Source organism: Pantherophis guttatus, chromosome 1 (assembly GCF_059756535.1).
Source record: "Pantherophis guttatus breed Tessera chromosome 1, ASM5975653v1, whole genome shotgun sequence".
NCBI lineage: Eukaryota > Metazoa > Chordata > Lepidosauria > Squamata > Colubridae > Pantherophis > Pantherophis guttatus.
The window spans coordinates 265,469,435-265,486,262 of record NC_142063.1 but is presented as its reverse complement, the minus strand read 5'-3'; the positions used below and the strand labels follow the sequence as shown (position 1 = coordinate 265,486,262).

The following is a 16,828-nucleotide window of genomic DNA, read 5'->3' as shown; positions in this document are numbered from 1 at the left end:
AAAAAGAAATTTCCTTCTGACAATTTTATTTCTGAATTCTTTGCAGAGTCCCTTCTTCTAGTTGACATGGAGAAGATGCCAAAATTCTAGATTTTTTTTTTAGTGCAACTTTTGAAACACAGCTCTTTACAGTTACTATTTAATATCTGGACCTCCCTAAACTAATAATAATCATGCAATAATTTGCTTAGCAGGTGAGGTATGAACCAGGCTGGATTTGATACTTAACAATTACCTCAAGGTAGAATTTTTCAGTATTAGCTTTTTTTAGGAAGTAGGATTGTGATGCCTGAACTTTTTTCTTCACAACATAATTCTTCTGCTCTTTTATGAGAACTGGGGCTGAGTTAAAGTAATTTATTCCTGGAGATTTCAGAGTTGAGAGTATTCCACAACTAATAAATCTGATGGCCCAAATATGTCATCTAATCACAAAGTAGGATGAGACTATTTGAGGTAGTTATTGGGAAAACACTCTTTTTTAACATCACCTCAATGGAACATCTTCTCTAAAGGAAATTAAAAAAAAAAACATTAGTCAAATTTAAGCATTAAAAATATTTGCTCCGTATGTGCATGCAATGTACTCACACCAGGGTCCTAATTAATGCTGTTTTGAAAACTTTCATGGAATGATTTCTTACTCCATTTCAATTTTTTAAATATATATATTTCTAGTTAATACATTGTTTTATAGAATTTTAAGATGTGTAGGGCATCCTGATTGAAGTAAAGGGGAAAAGTTTACCCTGTTTCTCCCAAAATAAGACATCCTCTGATAATAAGCCCAATCGGGCTTTTGAGCGCATGGCAATAAGGCCAAGCGCTTATCTCAGGGTTCAAAAAAATATAAGACAGAGTCTTATTTTCGGGGAAACATGGGTAGAAATTACATTGTTTTCATATCATTACTTCTATAACCATTTTTTCATATACATTCCTCTATACTTCAAAAGATTTTATCACCATTTTCATTACATAGCTACCTTGAAGGTTAAATCTATTTATTTCTATGTTGGGGGAAGCTCTTCACTTCAATGGGATAAATCCTTAATATCTGAATTCTTAATATCCAGAACAAATGAACAGTTTGTCAATATAAGAAATATATACAGACTTTTAATTTCTGCTAACAGTTAATTATGATACCTCTCTGGAAACAGATACATGGGAAGAATGGAGAAGAATACTTCTACTGAGCTATGATAATTCCCCATGCATAAGTGTTAGTATATCTATGCTTACAGTATCATCTATGCATTTAAGATTATTCATATAATATATTAAAAAGCCCTACCCTACTGCAAAACTGTGAGTTTGGGCATAAGAGAGTTAAAGGGAAGGAAGAGAAAAAAAGAAGAGGGGGGAGGTTCTATGTTGTTCAGAGAAGAAAGTAAAAATAAGATGTGTGCCTTTTACATTGTGACAAGTTGTTTGATGCTCCACAAATTATGCAATCTAAACTGTAGCAGACTCTGCAAACAAAATCGTGTGTTTGACATCTTGGCTGAGCAATGCTGTTTCAAGCTCCAAGTGATGGAACTGGGAACAGGTCAACTACAGTAATATTCATTTTGCTAATGGGCACACTATTAAATATTAATTATCAATGTTGTGAAGCATATTGGTAAGCCATATTTTCTCGCAAAGGCACCTGCATGGATATTTCAACAAATACTAATGGGTGGAAATTAGCCCAAACTCCAGCCCAGTTGAGCTCTTTTTAGTCTTATCAGTGGGACAAATGTAAGTAAAACACTGGATTTAAAAATGCTTCATTCTGTTTCAGTTATGTCCAGTAATAAGTTTTAAAAATAGGTATTTGGCCGTTTCAAATTGCATTAAATGTTGCAGAAGACAACATTTCTAAATAAACAAAAGTGGTCATATCTTTTAAATACAGCAGATTCTTGCATTGTTTTCACAAATGATAATGTAATATAATGAACATGCGCTAAATCTAATCCCATTAATTAGAACCCCATTAGGTAGAATACAAATGTACTCATCAATTCTCTGATGGCCAAATTATTCATGCAAATCGTTTTTCTCTTGCCACCCTCACCTCCACATTACTAACATTATTAATTCCAGTGTTATTTTTATAGCTAATTATTTGATTAAACTAGGGTGCCTCTTATTATGACTGAGAACCCAAGACATATGGAAGGTATTTAGGAAAGCTGTGGACAGTTTACTGACCCAACAATGGGATAGGATATAAAGACTTCCTGATCTGATAGAAGGATACAAACAATGGTGGGCATAATGATACACGCTAATAAGGATTTTAATAACGAATGGTCAAAATAGTAATAGCCCTAGCAATAATACTTAGACTCATATACTGCTTCATAGTGCTTTATAGCCCTCTCTAAGTGGTTTATCAAGTCAGCATATTGCCCCCAACAATCTGGGTCCTCATTTTACTGATCTCAGAAGGATGGAAAGCTGAGTCAATCTTCGGCTGGTCAGAATTGAACTCCTAGCTGTGGGCAGAGCTAGCCTGCAATACTGCATTCTAACCACTGTGCTACCAAAACTCTTTATAATAAATGTTGCTGTCTAAGGTACAAATACTTCTTTGGACTGTTCTTTCATCCATACATTTGAGAGCAGAAGGTACTCCAATTTCTTACAGGAAGCTTAACAAATAGCACAAAAGTTAACTTTTAAGTCCAACAGCCATAGTGGCTGAAGCCAATGATATAGCCAACCACATCTCCTATCTTAGTTATGGCTAAGATGTCTCTAGAAAGCATTCCACAAAAAAGCAGCTATTCAACAAGACCAAATAAAGATTTTTCTAGTTCATCTTCACCTTGGTGAATATTCCCAACTTGAAAGGGCAATGAAAGAACAATAAAGAGGCAGATGCAAAGAATTGAGAAACCATCTAGAGATAAATCACCAGGCCAAAATATGAGTAGGAATAATACAGCTGATCAACAGATTAGTACATGGGAGGACAAAACTCTAAAAACAAGCAGTGGAAGCAGATGTAACATGGTGATTCCAGGAGAACAATCCTGTTGGATTCCATGATCCATGCAGTACATGTTCAAATAAGATCAAATAAGAGACTAGGGCAATATTTCTCAACCTTAGGAACTGGTTGGGTTAGGAACAGGATGTCTGGCTGGGGAATTCTGAGAGTTGAAGTCCACACATTTTAGAGTTGTCAAGGTTGAAAAACACTGGATTAGGGATTGGCTGTCTAATTTAGATTTAGATAATTTAACCTTGATTGTTTTTTAACAATTGGGAGACATTTGCTATTCTACTGCAAATCACTTAGAGTTCTACCAATAAATCCTGCTCGATTATATGCCCATGACTAGTCTGATAACCTGGACAATGAGACATTGCAACGCTTCCTCTCAACTAAGAGGCCACTGAACTGCATGTACCTTCAGATCAGTGGTGGGTTTCAAAAATTTTTACTACTGGTTCTGTGGGTGTGGCTTGGTGGGCGTGGCATGGCATGGCATGGCTTGGTGGGCATGGCAGGGGAAGGATACTGTAAAATCTCCATTCCCTCCCCAATCCAGGAGAAACTTATTGCAATATCCCCATTTCCTCCCGATCAGCTGGGACTTGGGAGGCAGAGAATAGATGGGGGCGGGGCCAGTCAGACTTTTTACTACTGGTTCTCTGAACTACTCAAAATTTCCTCTACCGGTTCTCCAGAACTGGTCAGAACCTGCTGAAGCCCACCTCTGCTTCAGATCCAACAACTGGGTGGTCAGTGGAAAGTTACAGAAAAGCGATTGTGAGATAAGGATTCTAGCACATCTGTTTCCATCTCCTATGTTTTATTTATGAAATATCCAAAGGTGGAAATCAACACTCAAGCTTTATTAAAACAACCAGCTGTAATTTCTAATATCATCAAAGCTAATGGGAAGATGAGCGGGGAGATTCGAACTAGATTAAAATGTGAACCCAATCATTATCTGCACCAAGTGAAAACAGTTGGATACATATCATGTTTTTTTCCCCCATTTTGCAGCCAAGAAAAGAAAAGCCTTGTAGAAGACAGAACATTTTTCTTTGGCTGCCACCATGAGCTAATTCCATAGAGCTGTGTACGGCGAAAATGAAGGAATGAAGGTAATGAAGTTTAAAAACAGCATTCCTCTATTATCTTTATGATCTCTGCATACTGGAAAATGTGAATTCATAGCAGACTAGGAAAATAAAAAAGTGTCAGTAGAAATAGTAGCTTATCAATGTTACCAGTGTACATATTTCAGGCCGATGTGATATTAAAAAAACCATAGTCTACAACTATAATCTTTTATAGAAGCATCTTCATAAGAGACTCCTGGTAAAAAGTATCTGTAGTAACTAATTCTAATATCTAGTATACTACTTAATTTGCATTAGACTAAAATTCATAGGCAAAGCACAACCTCTGAACCTGGGAATAATTCATTTCTAGCCCTATAATTCAAGGAAGATTGTGAATATACAATCATTTTGGCAAGGCTGTAATCAATACATTTCAGGGAAATTTACTGTATTTCTGAATGAATCATTTCCAGGATGTGTTATATTACCATTATATTATCATTACCAAAATTAAAATAAAATGAAAGAAATCTGCAAAAAAGGAAGCCATCATAGAAGGAAAATACACAAAAGAAATTTCCTGACCACAAACATAATAAATAACACTTTATCAAGACTGAACTATTTTCTTCAAGGCTAATGAAAATTTAGCTTTAAAAAAAACAGCACCAAATATATAAGAGACAGATAGATAAACTAGTAGTCATGTTCTCACTCTTTTTGGGAATAAATCTGATGGCCATTTGGATTTATTTCTAAATAAACCTGTGCAGAATTGCACTGTGCAATTATTAAAATAATATCACTGGCCAATTCAAGACACAGGTGCTACAAGCACTGCATAGCTATTAAAAGCATCTAGATTAACAAATCAGAGCAGTAATTTAACTTAATATCAGAGTCTTTAAATTTACCAAGAATATTTAATTAAAAAAATGAACGGATACAAGATTGCAAAATCTTTTGGACCTGAAGAATGTCATAGCAACAAAATGCACTACGCTCCCTATTGCTCCTTAGGCAAATCTAAAGAGAAAGCTAAGACCTTTTGAAATTCACTTATATCCTCGTATTTGTTAAAATGTTCCCATTTCCTGAATTAGAAAATTACACCACAAGGAAATATTATGTCCCACTACAAATGATAAGATCACATCCTAGAATATCAAGTATTTTCCCTTCCCTTTCCCAGTAAAAATATATTGAGGAAAGAGAACTCAGATCCTTGGGTCCAAGTGGTTATTTGGGCAAAATTAGAATAGCAAACATCTGGGTAACATCAGAGGTAGGTTTTCCTCCTAAATTCCCTAGCTTGTTGAAAGCAAAGATATATACCCACGTCAATATGTTGGCGGTCAAAGTCCTTAAAATGGCCTATACAGTTTTCTCCTTCAATGAAGAGAAGCAGCCAGCAATTCAGGTGATTGTCCTTAACATCTGCTATAAATATACTGCCTCCTATACATGGAAGGAGAATGGTATCCTTAGGCTCAAACAAAGAAGTATCTAGTCATAGCTTTGTCTTTGAGTTCCTTTAAACTGCCCAAAGCAATCAATGATAGGGAGCCGTTCTGTATGCTATCTGTCTGGGGAAACACCCATCATCTTCTGCTACTACTTTAAACAAAGTTTCTCAGCAAAATCCCCACTTTTGAGGATTTGGGCTAATGGAATTACAGGCATTGGGCATTCCTCAAGTGCAGTATTAATCAAGTGCTGCTTTTTTTAGGGCTGCCAAGAAGACCAATGCCGAGAGGGAACATGGAGTGCTTTTTTCCCACCCTATACAGTCACCAACATAGATATCAAGATATGGCCATTCCTCAAAAGCCACGTGTGGTCTCACTACACGTGGCAAATTTTCCATTCAGGTGAGAAACACTTTCAGGTCCTTTCTTCCTGATTTCAGTCTTTCATCTGGTAGTTAAAGTAAGTTTTTCTTGTTATCCCTACAAAATGAGTGCATCTGTTGGATCTGTTACTGACTTCTTTTCAAGTAATGAAACATTTTCAAGAAAACAACCAAGCTCAGAGAACACCAAGGATTTCACAATTTCTATTCCCTTTCTTTTTCGGTAACTGTCATTTCACCTGTTTGATTTCATTTCTGACCAATATCTAGAAAGAGTGTAATTTTTAATATTAGCTAAATGTTTAAAATTAGCGACGGCAGTATTTAACCCAGAGTTCAAGGATTTTTTAAAAAATATTCTGCGGTATAAATAGGGCACAAAATCAACCACATACCAATTATGGTTTGTGAAGCAGCAATCACAAATTTTCTAAAATGTCTAGGAATGGAAAGTGAAAAGCAGAATAACCGAACAGTTAACATTTAACACAGGTTCACTTCCACCTATGCAAATTAAGCCCATATTTTATTGCAGAACATTAAACAAAATAACAAATGGAGAACAGATCCGATATTTTTTTCAGTAACGCAGACATATTTTTTATGCATTTATGTTAAATTCTGCTGCCTATTCTGTGTGCGGGTGTGTGTAGGTATGCACACACACACACACACACGTTTGTCCCGCTGTCTTTTGTCCAAATTCTCATTCAAGAACCAACGGAGGCTCTGTTTCTTCTTTTTTAATGGATAGTAACTAGGAAGACAAATAGCTACGAGATGAACTTAAAATCTCTACTCTACATGTGGCAGTCTTGACCCAGATTAGAAACCACACAAACTTGCTTTTGAATAATTAGAAAGTAAAAGAGCAACTGCGCACTGCAAATATAGCATGATAGGTAGCTTGATCCTAAATCCATTATGCATAGTGCATATATCTGTATTTATTTTTTCATTTTAATTCTGCATTAGCTAATTATAAACCTGACAGAGTGAAACAATGCCTGCTATGTTTTGTTTTTATTATCTTGACACCATTGCAGCAGCCACCTACTTCAAAGATCTCCAGAGCCTCTTTACAGCTGCTAGAATAGTGATCTGTTACTCCCCCTTGTTTTCCTAAAAGTGTGTGGGTGACTGTTTAAAATTAAGTCTTAACTCTTCGATGAGAATACGAAGAGTAGAGAATACTCTGTAGAGAAAATACATTTGGAAAACACTGTTTTAAATCACAGACTTTCTCTCTGTGTGCAGAAAGAAAGAAAGCCTTCCATTCCAAAGCCTTAAATATACTTTCCAAAGTCCGTTTTATGCTCTCATTATGTCAGTTGTGACTGTTTATGAAGGTGAATCATCAGGTACCCTGAACGTTTTATATAAAAATCAGTCAGTGCAATATAAAGGCAGACAAGGAACAAAATATTTCCAACAATGGAGTGCAAATTCAGCTACATAAATTCAGAGCAGGAACAGCCTGGACTGAGAGGAGCCAAAACCTGAAGTTTGCATCGTTCATTTTAATTTCCCGGCATCTCCACTTTGGGGAGTTTTTGTTTTGCTTCAGTTTATTGTTTTTGTAACTCAGTATTGGGGCTTCTGTTCTGGTTTTTCCCCAGGCTGCAGATTTTCTGTTGGAAATCTGATTTGTGTTTCATAAACACTCCATTTCTAGCATACACAGCAACAATAGTTGCTTAATAGTCATAACAGAGATTTTTAATTTTCAAGACGCTAACACAATGTCTAATTATTCAGCAGTGACTCAACCATCCTGAAGGCATACCCATCCTAACATTGAATTTCCCCCTTCCTTGCCTTAACTTTTTATATACTGTATTTTTTTTGAAAAGAAAGAAAGAAAGAAAGAAAGAAAGAAAGAAAGAAAGAAAGAAAGAAAGAAAGAAAGAAATTATAGGATTTACCTGTAGAACGCTGTTGGGGCAGCTTCTCTCATGGCGAAACTGTTTGCTTCGTTCTCAAGGTAATAAGGTACCTGTTGGCTGTGGTGATGAATAAAAGGCGAAAGTTGTGGAGCCGACTGTAAAAAGACAACAGGGCTTGGGGGAACATTGTTCAGGGAATGAAATCCTCCCAGGCTGCTGGTGCCAAACGATTCACTCGTAGGGGCATAACTGAGGCTGGTCGAACTGTACACTGGAGCGGCAGTGGAAAAATCGTAGGCAGCACCGTCTGGGTAGTTAAACCCCCCAGTCTTGCTGCTGTCCACATACATTTCGCTGATCGGTCGTTCCAGAGGAATCTTCAGCTGTGGTCTGCTAAGAGGCTCTAATTCATTGCCTTGTATTTGGTGCAATAAGGCAACACCGGAGCTTTTTGTGTGAAGGGTCATGGTCATTGTCAGTGGCAGTAAATGCGTCGCATTATCTAGGTTCCGTGCTTGAAGAGGAATCAGCAGCCGGCTGTCCACCTGGAAAGGGAGCAGAAATCGAATGGAAGCATTTGGCAAAAGTGTGCTCCTCAGCCACGTTATGCAACCATGCATGTATCCAGCTAATCCCAGCCCAGAAGAAGACACAAGCAAGGTGAGTATAAGCACCGGGAGCTCTTTGGCTCTCTCTTTCTGCCTCGGAGTCTAACTTTTCATCTGAGCTAATATGCTTTACAAAGGTGCTGGCATTGAGCCAGGTATTTGCCTTTCCTGACATTGGTTTAAACATCACTCCAAACACAATTGCTTCTGGATCTCTACCAAATAATTGTTCCACTATTCTAGTCATTTAATTTTTCACTATATGAGGTCCCAGCAGTCAAAAACAGGCACAGGAGAAAAGTCTAGAGCAGCGCCGATTCAAAGCTCTGTCCATTTTACACTGTATTTAGTAATAAACTGGCTCCAATTTATCTCCGCTTATCTACACTCCTTGTTTTGTTCATCTTCATGTTTGCTAGAAATATGTAATGTGTACAGTGCAATGACCCTGAATAGGACTACAGTGTAACAGAGATACAGTATGGCAAAATGTGTTTGTGTGGCTGCACTTGCTCCTGGGTGCAGCCAGCCACAAACCATCAAATTCCAGCAAACAGAAATGAAAGGGTGGACTATATCTATGTAGGAGAAAAGGCACACAAACATACTTGCTTGCTGCAGTTATCCTGATTTCTGTTATTTAGCTACAGCCCAGTAGCTTTTTTAAAAAAGAAAAAAGAAAGAAAAGGAAAAAAGAAAGATAAGTTAAACTTGCTGTTGTCTCATACTTATTATCAGCATAAGTCTTTGATGTGAATTTAAAATGAAGCAAAATATATAGAAATGAAAACTAAACATGCACCGGTCACATAATTGCACATTAGCTATAAGAAGAGAAATCCAGCAAAAATAATGCTCATTTGGAGTTTTTGAGTTTCCCATTACATTTTTAGTTTGGAGATTAAAAAATATCATTTTGGAAATATCAACATAAATAGATTTTGGCACACTCAAATAAAAAGTAATTAAAAGAGAATTAAAATATTTATTTTACTATATCATACACTTAACTCTATAAAATAATTTATTTGTCCAGCCTATTTTTGCCAATGGATAACTATGTACTTCTACATCATTCATAAATGTTTATAGTAATATAATAGCTGATACAATTTATTTTTTCCCTAATACTAAAATAGTCAAATTTTAGTTAGCCAATTTGAATTAATCAGATTAGGTTATTTCAAAGAAGATTTTTTTATTATGTACTCTAAAATCTCTTGCTTAGTTAGACATATATTATACATGCACAGGACTGTAGTGATAATCAGTTCTGAACTGATAATCAGTTCTGATAAGAAATAGTTTTAAAACAATGTTATGAATCATGACAAAAATGTCTCTGTTAAGTATGCAACATATATTTGACAATTCTGCAGGACACAGATTAACAGTATCTGAAATCCAATGAAGTCCTAGATTTTCTCGAAATACAGCAAAGCAGTCCCAACATGGCATTGGTCATAACTATAATTTTTCAAACAACTGCTAAAACATTTCTAATTATCATGACTGAAAATTATTTCAAGTATTATTCTAAAAATCTGAAGTCTTGATCTATTTGTGTAGTTTTTTATTGCTCTCATCTAGTTTAAATTTTGAAAAAGAAAGAAAGAAAAAGAAAGAAAGAAAGAGAAGTCACATACCTCACTATAGAGAGGCAGATCCTAGAGAAATTCTACCAATCTGAATACAGTGCAAGCATACACTTCGAGAACAAGTGAACCGATCAATGGATAGGTCTGTGTTCATGTATTGACAGTTTTCATGAGACAGCAATGAAACTCTCTGCTCATGCATCTTCTGAAATTCGAAACGGAATAGCATTGCTACATAAAAGCTCTAAGTTAAAGGCTAGCTAATGCATGCAGAAAGTTTATTTGTTCAGCCAATCATGTAATGTTGCAGTGTTATACTCTCCTACAGAAGACTAGTTAAACAAACAGATGTTTCAGCTGGCAATTATTTCAAAGCTGGAATCAATCCTGTAGCAGAAAACAGGTTACAGATTACCACAAATACAATTACATAATTTCTTAACGATTTAAAAAGACCTGTATGATGAATGGATGGTGTGGTTTTTTTTTTTAAATGCAGTTTTATCATGGTACAAGAAAAAAGACTCGCTTTGAAGTCAAGAGCAAACAGGGGGCATTAAGGTGTCCACAGAATAGAAGGTCCAGATGACTGGAAAGCGATTATAAAATAGTTGCAGCTGTGAAATAGTGGGAAACTCAGGCTCCATGACTAGCATCTAATCATGTACCATCCCTAACATAACAACATAACAACTATACCAATTTTACTGAAATTGTCGTTCTGTGCAGCATAGTTGAAATGCACATAGGCTGAAATACATTCATTGAGAGCACAGGGAAAATGGAAGGCGCTACTGAAAGCAAGGGAGCAAGGTAGGAAATGGAAGGATAAGCCAATAGAAGAAAGGACAGAGAAACAGAGAAGAAAGCAGTGCCTTTGCTTCAAGAGGGCACCCCCAATGTCTTTAGGTCTACCTTCTTGCTCGTGAGGCTATGTATCTCCCTTGTGGAGAGAATAAAAGCCTTCTCTGGCCATATGGTTGTCCATTCCAGTGAGGACTCAAGAAAATTCAGAACCTTAATCACCGGCATTTCCATGGATGGGAAGACTGGGTATTGCAGTCCTCAATCACTATACAGGTAGTCCTCAACTTATAACCATTCGTTTAGTGACTGTTTGAAATGGTAACTGCACTGAAAAAAACTGACTTACAACTGTTTTGCACACTTACGACCATTTCGGCGTCGCCATGGCCACATGATCATAATTCAGATACTTGGCAACTGGTATGTATTTATGATGGTTGCAGTGTCCTGGGGGTCATGTGATCATCTTTTGTGACCTTCTGATGAGCAAAATCAGTGGGCTTAACAACCATGTTACTAATTTAATGTAAGTAATGTTTCATTGAACAATTGTAGCAAGAAAGGCCATAAAATGGGGCAAAACTCACTTAACAACTATCTTGCCTTAGCAACTGAAATTTTGGGCTCAATTGTGGCCATAAATCAAGGACACAGAGGAGAAGGGGGGGAACAAAAAAGGGCTAGTACTCTTTTTAAACATGTCCAAAAATCAGAAACTTAATTATGTGGGACTGAGCGCTTCAGAACTCCATAGGACTTACGACAGAAGGAATCCATAGGTGTCCTTGAGTTTACAATCTCCTGTGTGTAAGTAAGTAAATGAGTGATGGAATAGTAGTTAGTATGTGAAACAATGGTTTGTGCAGACAGGCACATGAGGTACCTTGTTTCATTGCCAGTTGTTTTTAATCAGTTGCTATTATTTCAGTTAATATGCATTGTAATTGTTTTGGGGGCTCCTGCCTTTTTTTTTAGTTTTGAGCATATTTGAGTGTACATATTTGTAAAAATGCAAATGTGTCACATACGCACTTTTGTTTTGGGTATGACCTGGATTGATTGAGGTGGGAGTTGTCTACTGAGCTGAAAAGTTAAGGGAACAGAGTAGAGGAAGTCCTCATTTACTGACAGCAATAGGGACTAGAAACTCTTTTGCTATGCCGCATGGTCATCAAAACCGATGTCATGTGACCGCATCAACTTCTGATGACAGTTCCAGCTGTGGCCTTGAAGCAAATCAGCCACAGTCATTACGTGCAAGGCAGTAGTGGGTTTCAAAAATTTTTACTACCGGTTCTCTGGGTGTTGCTTGGTGGGCATGGCATGGCTTGGTGGCCGTGGCTTGGTGGGCATGGCAAAGGAAGGATACTGTAAAATCTCCATTCCCACCCCACTCCAGGGGAAAGATACTGTAAAATCTCCATTCCCACCCCACTCCAGGGGAAGGATACTGCAAAATCCCCATTTCCTCCCGATCAGCTGGGACTCGGGAGAGAGAGAATAGATGGGGGCGGGGCCAGTCAGAGGTGCTATTTACCGGTTTTCCGATCTACACAGAATTTCCGCTACAGGTTCTCCAGAACTGGTCAGAACCTGCTGAAACCCACCTCTGGTGCAAGGTCATGTGACTATGACTTTTAACCTCCTGCTGGCTTCCCCATTGACTTTGCTTCTTGGAATCCAGCTGTAAAAGTCTCAGATGGTAATCATATGAATGTGGCATGCTACAAATGTCATAAATGCACACTAGTTGCCCAGCACCCAAATCATGATCACATGACCATGGGGATACTGATGTCCACAACTTTGAGGACCTGTCATACGTCTAGTTCTACAGCTAAGTGACGACTACATGTAACTAATAGGATATCTGAGTGGGTTTGCATTCGTTTTTTCCACTGTCATTCTTGAGGGACAGCCATTTTGAAATTCAGGATCATCTTCCTTTTGGTGGTATGTTCTTTCCTCACAGAAATGGTAAGGCTTGACATCTGTCATTTGCTCAAAGGCTGCTGAGGTTTTTGCAAAATCATTTGTATGATTGGAGCCGAGTCATTTGTTTCAAAAGTTAACGCCACCCAATAAGTATTTATAAAATCAAATGGATTTAAATATGGCCATAATTTTTAGATCTGTCCATGTATTCATTCAGACATCCACCGCTAACAAGCTTTTATAAGTAAGTATTTATGCTTATTGCCTACAAAAAAGTGCAAAAACTCAGCAAAAGCAAACTGCTGAATAAATATATACATAAAGGGGGGATAATAACCCACCAGGTATTTAAAGTAAAACAAATGGCTAATGAGCTCTGTTCAAGTATAAGTAGCTACACTTCTTGAGACAAAGCAGAAAAACAAGTGATTTATGACAGAAGATCAAAACTGTCTAAATATATACCTCTCTTGATACATGCAATATACGGAGCCAAAGAAAGTTTCTGTATCCACTTATTCCTTTGCTACCAATGGTGTATTTATTAATAGCATTTGAGATATAAAATATGAAGTAGTGGGACAGCTGAGAAAAATAACCTGGTTGAGGCAGAATGTCTGCCAAAAAGGTTTACTGAGCAACTTGTTCTTCTTTACAAGTCTTTTCAAGCATATCCTTCCTTGTTAAAAATATGTTCTTTCCAAAAGCATTCTCTTGAGTAATGTGGTTACGTTTTATGAGCTTCAGGAGATGGGTTTGATTACGTTGCTTATATTTCCATGGTGGCTGTGACTGTAAGAGTATTCAGTCCTCAAGTGGTGTTTTTCAAAAGATTACCCACAAGAACCTCAAGAAAAATGGAGGTTTAGGAATCAGTCCAGCAGTGTGGGTCTTCAGGAACAGATGTGTTGTTATAGATATCCTGGAAACAATAGGTGAAAGGAAACAGGTATTTCTGAATGATGATGGCCTAGGATGGTGAGAATGACTGGAAGCAGTATTGGATCAATTCTTCTAGTTCCTTTTTTTTTTCTGTTGATGTGCTCAACTAGGACTTCAGATCTAGACTGCAAAAAATCCCTAGAAAGTCTTTTAGAACAAAGTTCAAATGAAGACATGTCTCCTATATGTTTAAGGAAAATGTTCACAATTTAAAGAATTTAACTTATTTTAGCTTTAGAATTTGAAGTTCATCACTCTTTAAATTAGACAGCTAAAGAAAGAGTTATCATTACCAGAGGATAATTATGATAGTCTTCTTTCTACCAAATGAGTAGTCTTGTGAAACCCTAAAGACTCATAACACAATTGCACAAATTGTCATCATAGTCCACTTAATCAGATGCATGGAAAAGGCAAGAGTCAATCTGTAGGTTTTTTTACATGTCACAAAACTCCTAATTGCTTTTACAAGAAAGGAACACTGTTAAGTAATGTACCCAGTCAAAGACCTTTCGGTGCACTTTCTCATTATCTCTCTCGCATAATGTAGCATTTTTTAAAAAATCAACAAATAACTGCACACTAAATAGCATAAATGATTTTTTCACCTTAACAAACCTGAAAACAACTAGTGTGATTACTTAGCTAAACTTTATAATTTCAGAGGTGAGAGAACTATTTTAGGACAAGACTACAGATGTTTTAAAAGAATTTGCTTTAAACTCTTTGGGAGCAGGGGAATCACAAGGATGTTGCTAAGCAAATATTAATATATAGAATGAGAATGAAGCAGAGCCTATTTCCAGCATTTCAATTGGCTCTGAAAAACAAATTATTGAGATTCTACTCTTTCATGTGTATGTGTTTATTATATACTACAATGTTCTAGGTAAGGTTGGGATATGAACTTAGTAAATGTGAAAATAACTGCATGTACCTTTATTATACGTTATATCTTCCAGCTGGGAGAAGAGAAGGAAGAGGAAGGGAACTATCCTGATTTTAACTTACATTTATGCTGGGAAGAAAACATGTTTAAGTATCCTCCAGAGCAAAAAGCTTGAAATTTTACATTTTGATATGAATAGAAGATATTTTACACTGAATCATGCTATTGATTTTTCTTCCCTTTTAAACAAGAATACATTGATTCCAATAATTAAGTAAAGATTGCCATGTTTATCATGCTCCATCAATATCTAAATATCTACTTTTTTTTTTTTTGAAAGACTAGAAAGGTGTAGGATTATAACTCTCCAGTGAAAGGAATAGGCTTTTTCATTTCATTTTATTTCCATCAAAGGAAAATGGAATCAAAATTGCTTCTCTTTCAGTAAAATGACAAAGACTCACACAAATGTCTGTCTCTAACAGAGCAATGCCAAGATGATGAAATGTGTTTTGTAACATCATGGTGCAAGCTCTGCCCTTTCATACTTGTGTTGCGATGTTGCCTACAAATAAGTGAGGAGTTGAGTTTGCATTGCAACAACACAATAAATTTTCTCATTTGCCTCCTATTCTATCCTGCCTGTGGACATCTATATGGAGTTAGACTTCAGTTCTTGACTACCATGCTATGAAAGAGGATAACGCTTGCAGCATTAGAATATGTATTGTGGTCAAGTTATTTCTACACTCATCCACTGAAATATCATATGAAATTGCAAGATGAACTATCATAATTTTTCAGTAGAAAACTGTCACTCATTCAGAGACACATACAGATAGAGAGACCCTCTAGCTTGCTAGCCATGATGAGTTATCAAACTGCGCCAGGCAGTTTGTCTCCAGTCCCATTCATCATTGGAAGGGAAACCACAAATAAGCAGCCTGAAGTATGCAACAAAACTCTATCATAGTAGTTAGATATAAAATTTGATTAGTCCCAGACTCTGTCTGAATTCCATCTTGCAGATGCTGTCTTTAGAAGAACAGTAATATACAACATCATTATGAATGAATTCAGTATGAATGAGACAATATAAAGCAAAAAAAAACTTAAGCTAAGAGGTAGGGAGCAAAACTGAAACCAACAACACTGGTTTGCTGAAGGTACTAACAGTTGAATTTTCTTTTTCACTCATAGTCGAACTAAAAAGTATAGAAAACACATTAAGAGTGTGTGTTGTTTTCTAGCATTTGCTCCACTTGATAGCAGTGTCCTCTTGTTTTGCACTGTGCCCTCTGCCGTTCACACAGTGAAGCAATCAATGCATGTTGTGGCAAAGGGTTTTGCTTCTCGGCCAGCTGTCACAGAGCCTGACAATACTTAAGGCTTAAAGGGAATGAGTGGCTGGCACTCTTGCAAATGATGGGAGACATTAACATTTGGAAGGTTCATAGCTAGAGAGGGAATAATTCAATATCCCCTTATACATCCTGTGTGACCCTGATCTGCTTCAGACAGGGTCACCAAGCTGGCTTCTGGGCCTAAAGGACAGCTAGAACCTGGGTCTTCGCCCTTAAGCTCCTTAATCACTGCTCCCTACTGGCTTTCAGAAGATCCATATATGTATCCTGATGAGCATGAGAAGTCTTTTGGTGGCAACATCAAGTAACTGAACTTTCTTTCCAACTGAATTACATCTGAGTTGTCTTCTCATCAAGACTGCCTTTTCTTAGAAGTACTAATGGCTCCATGGGGCTCAGGGTCAAAAGGGCAGTCTCTACTAAGTATGTAGTCAGGCCATGCAATGCTTCACAGTCTATTAAATACAGTTGATTCTCATTATAGAGAATGCTCTTTAAGAAGTCCTCTTTATAGCACTTTCTGTTTTATAAAGTTGTGGATACTGAACCATTGATCCCAAGGGAAATACAGCTCATTTCTTTACTGCATGAGAACTGTAACAAGAAGGCAGAGTGTCATCTTGTTCAACCTCAGTTGGAAATGCGAACGTCAAGGCAAGTCAATTTTTTCAGCGCATTTCCACAAATGTCCACTGGAGTGCTGCAAGTGTTAATTTTGGGGTTACAAATGCATTTTAGCAAGTAGGCAGATTTGCAAATACAGAATCTGCAAATAATTATAATAATTCAATACACACACACACACACACACACACACACACACACCATGCTTTAAGGCGTTTAGGAATGCAAACATTTAGTTATTTATGGCAT

At 37.0% G+C, this 16,828-nt stretch overlaps 2 protein-coding genes across 4 annotated transcripts in view; one reads left to right on the top strand and one right to left on the bottom strand.

The window, feature by feature from the left end:
* ESR1 (estrogen receptor 1) overlaps positions 1 to 16,828 on the bottom strand; it is a 230,329-nt gene that overhangs the window by 132,305 nt on the left and 81,196 nt on the right. For 2 of the 3 annotated variants that reach the window (XM_087882848.1, XM_060692286.2), the window contains one exon: positions 7,852 to 8,357. In XM_087882848.1, the coding sequence (XP_087738974.1) occupies positions 7,852 to 8,285 (434 nt within the window). In that variant the 5' untranslated portion in view covers positions 8,286 to 8,357. Of the gene's footprint in view, positions 1 to 7,851; positions 8,358 to 10,066; positions 10,228 to 16,828 lie in introns of those variants that run through there. The other variant, XM_087882847.1, reaches the window with a different exon arrangement.
* Positions 1 to 16,828, top strand: part of LOC148116845 (uncharacterized) — a 40,900-nt gene that overhangs the window by 15,510 nt on the left and 8,562 nt on the right. The window contains exons 2-4 of the mRNA XM_087882849.1: positions 4,013 to 4,113; positions 5,804 to 5,945; positions 8,319 to 8,472. Of these exons, the coding sequence (XP_087738975.1) occupies positions 4,108 to 4,113; positions 5,804 to 5,945; positions 8,319 to 8,472 (302 nt within the window). The 5' untranslated portion in view covers positions 4,013 to 4,107. The remainder of the gene's footprint in view (positions 1 to 4,012; positions 4,114 to 5,803; positions 5,946 to 8,318; positions 8,473 to 16,828) is intronic.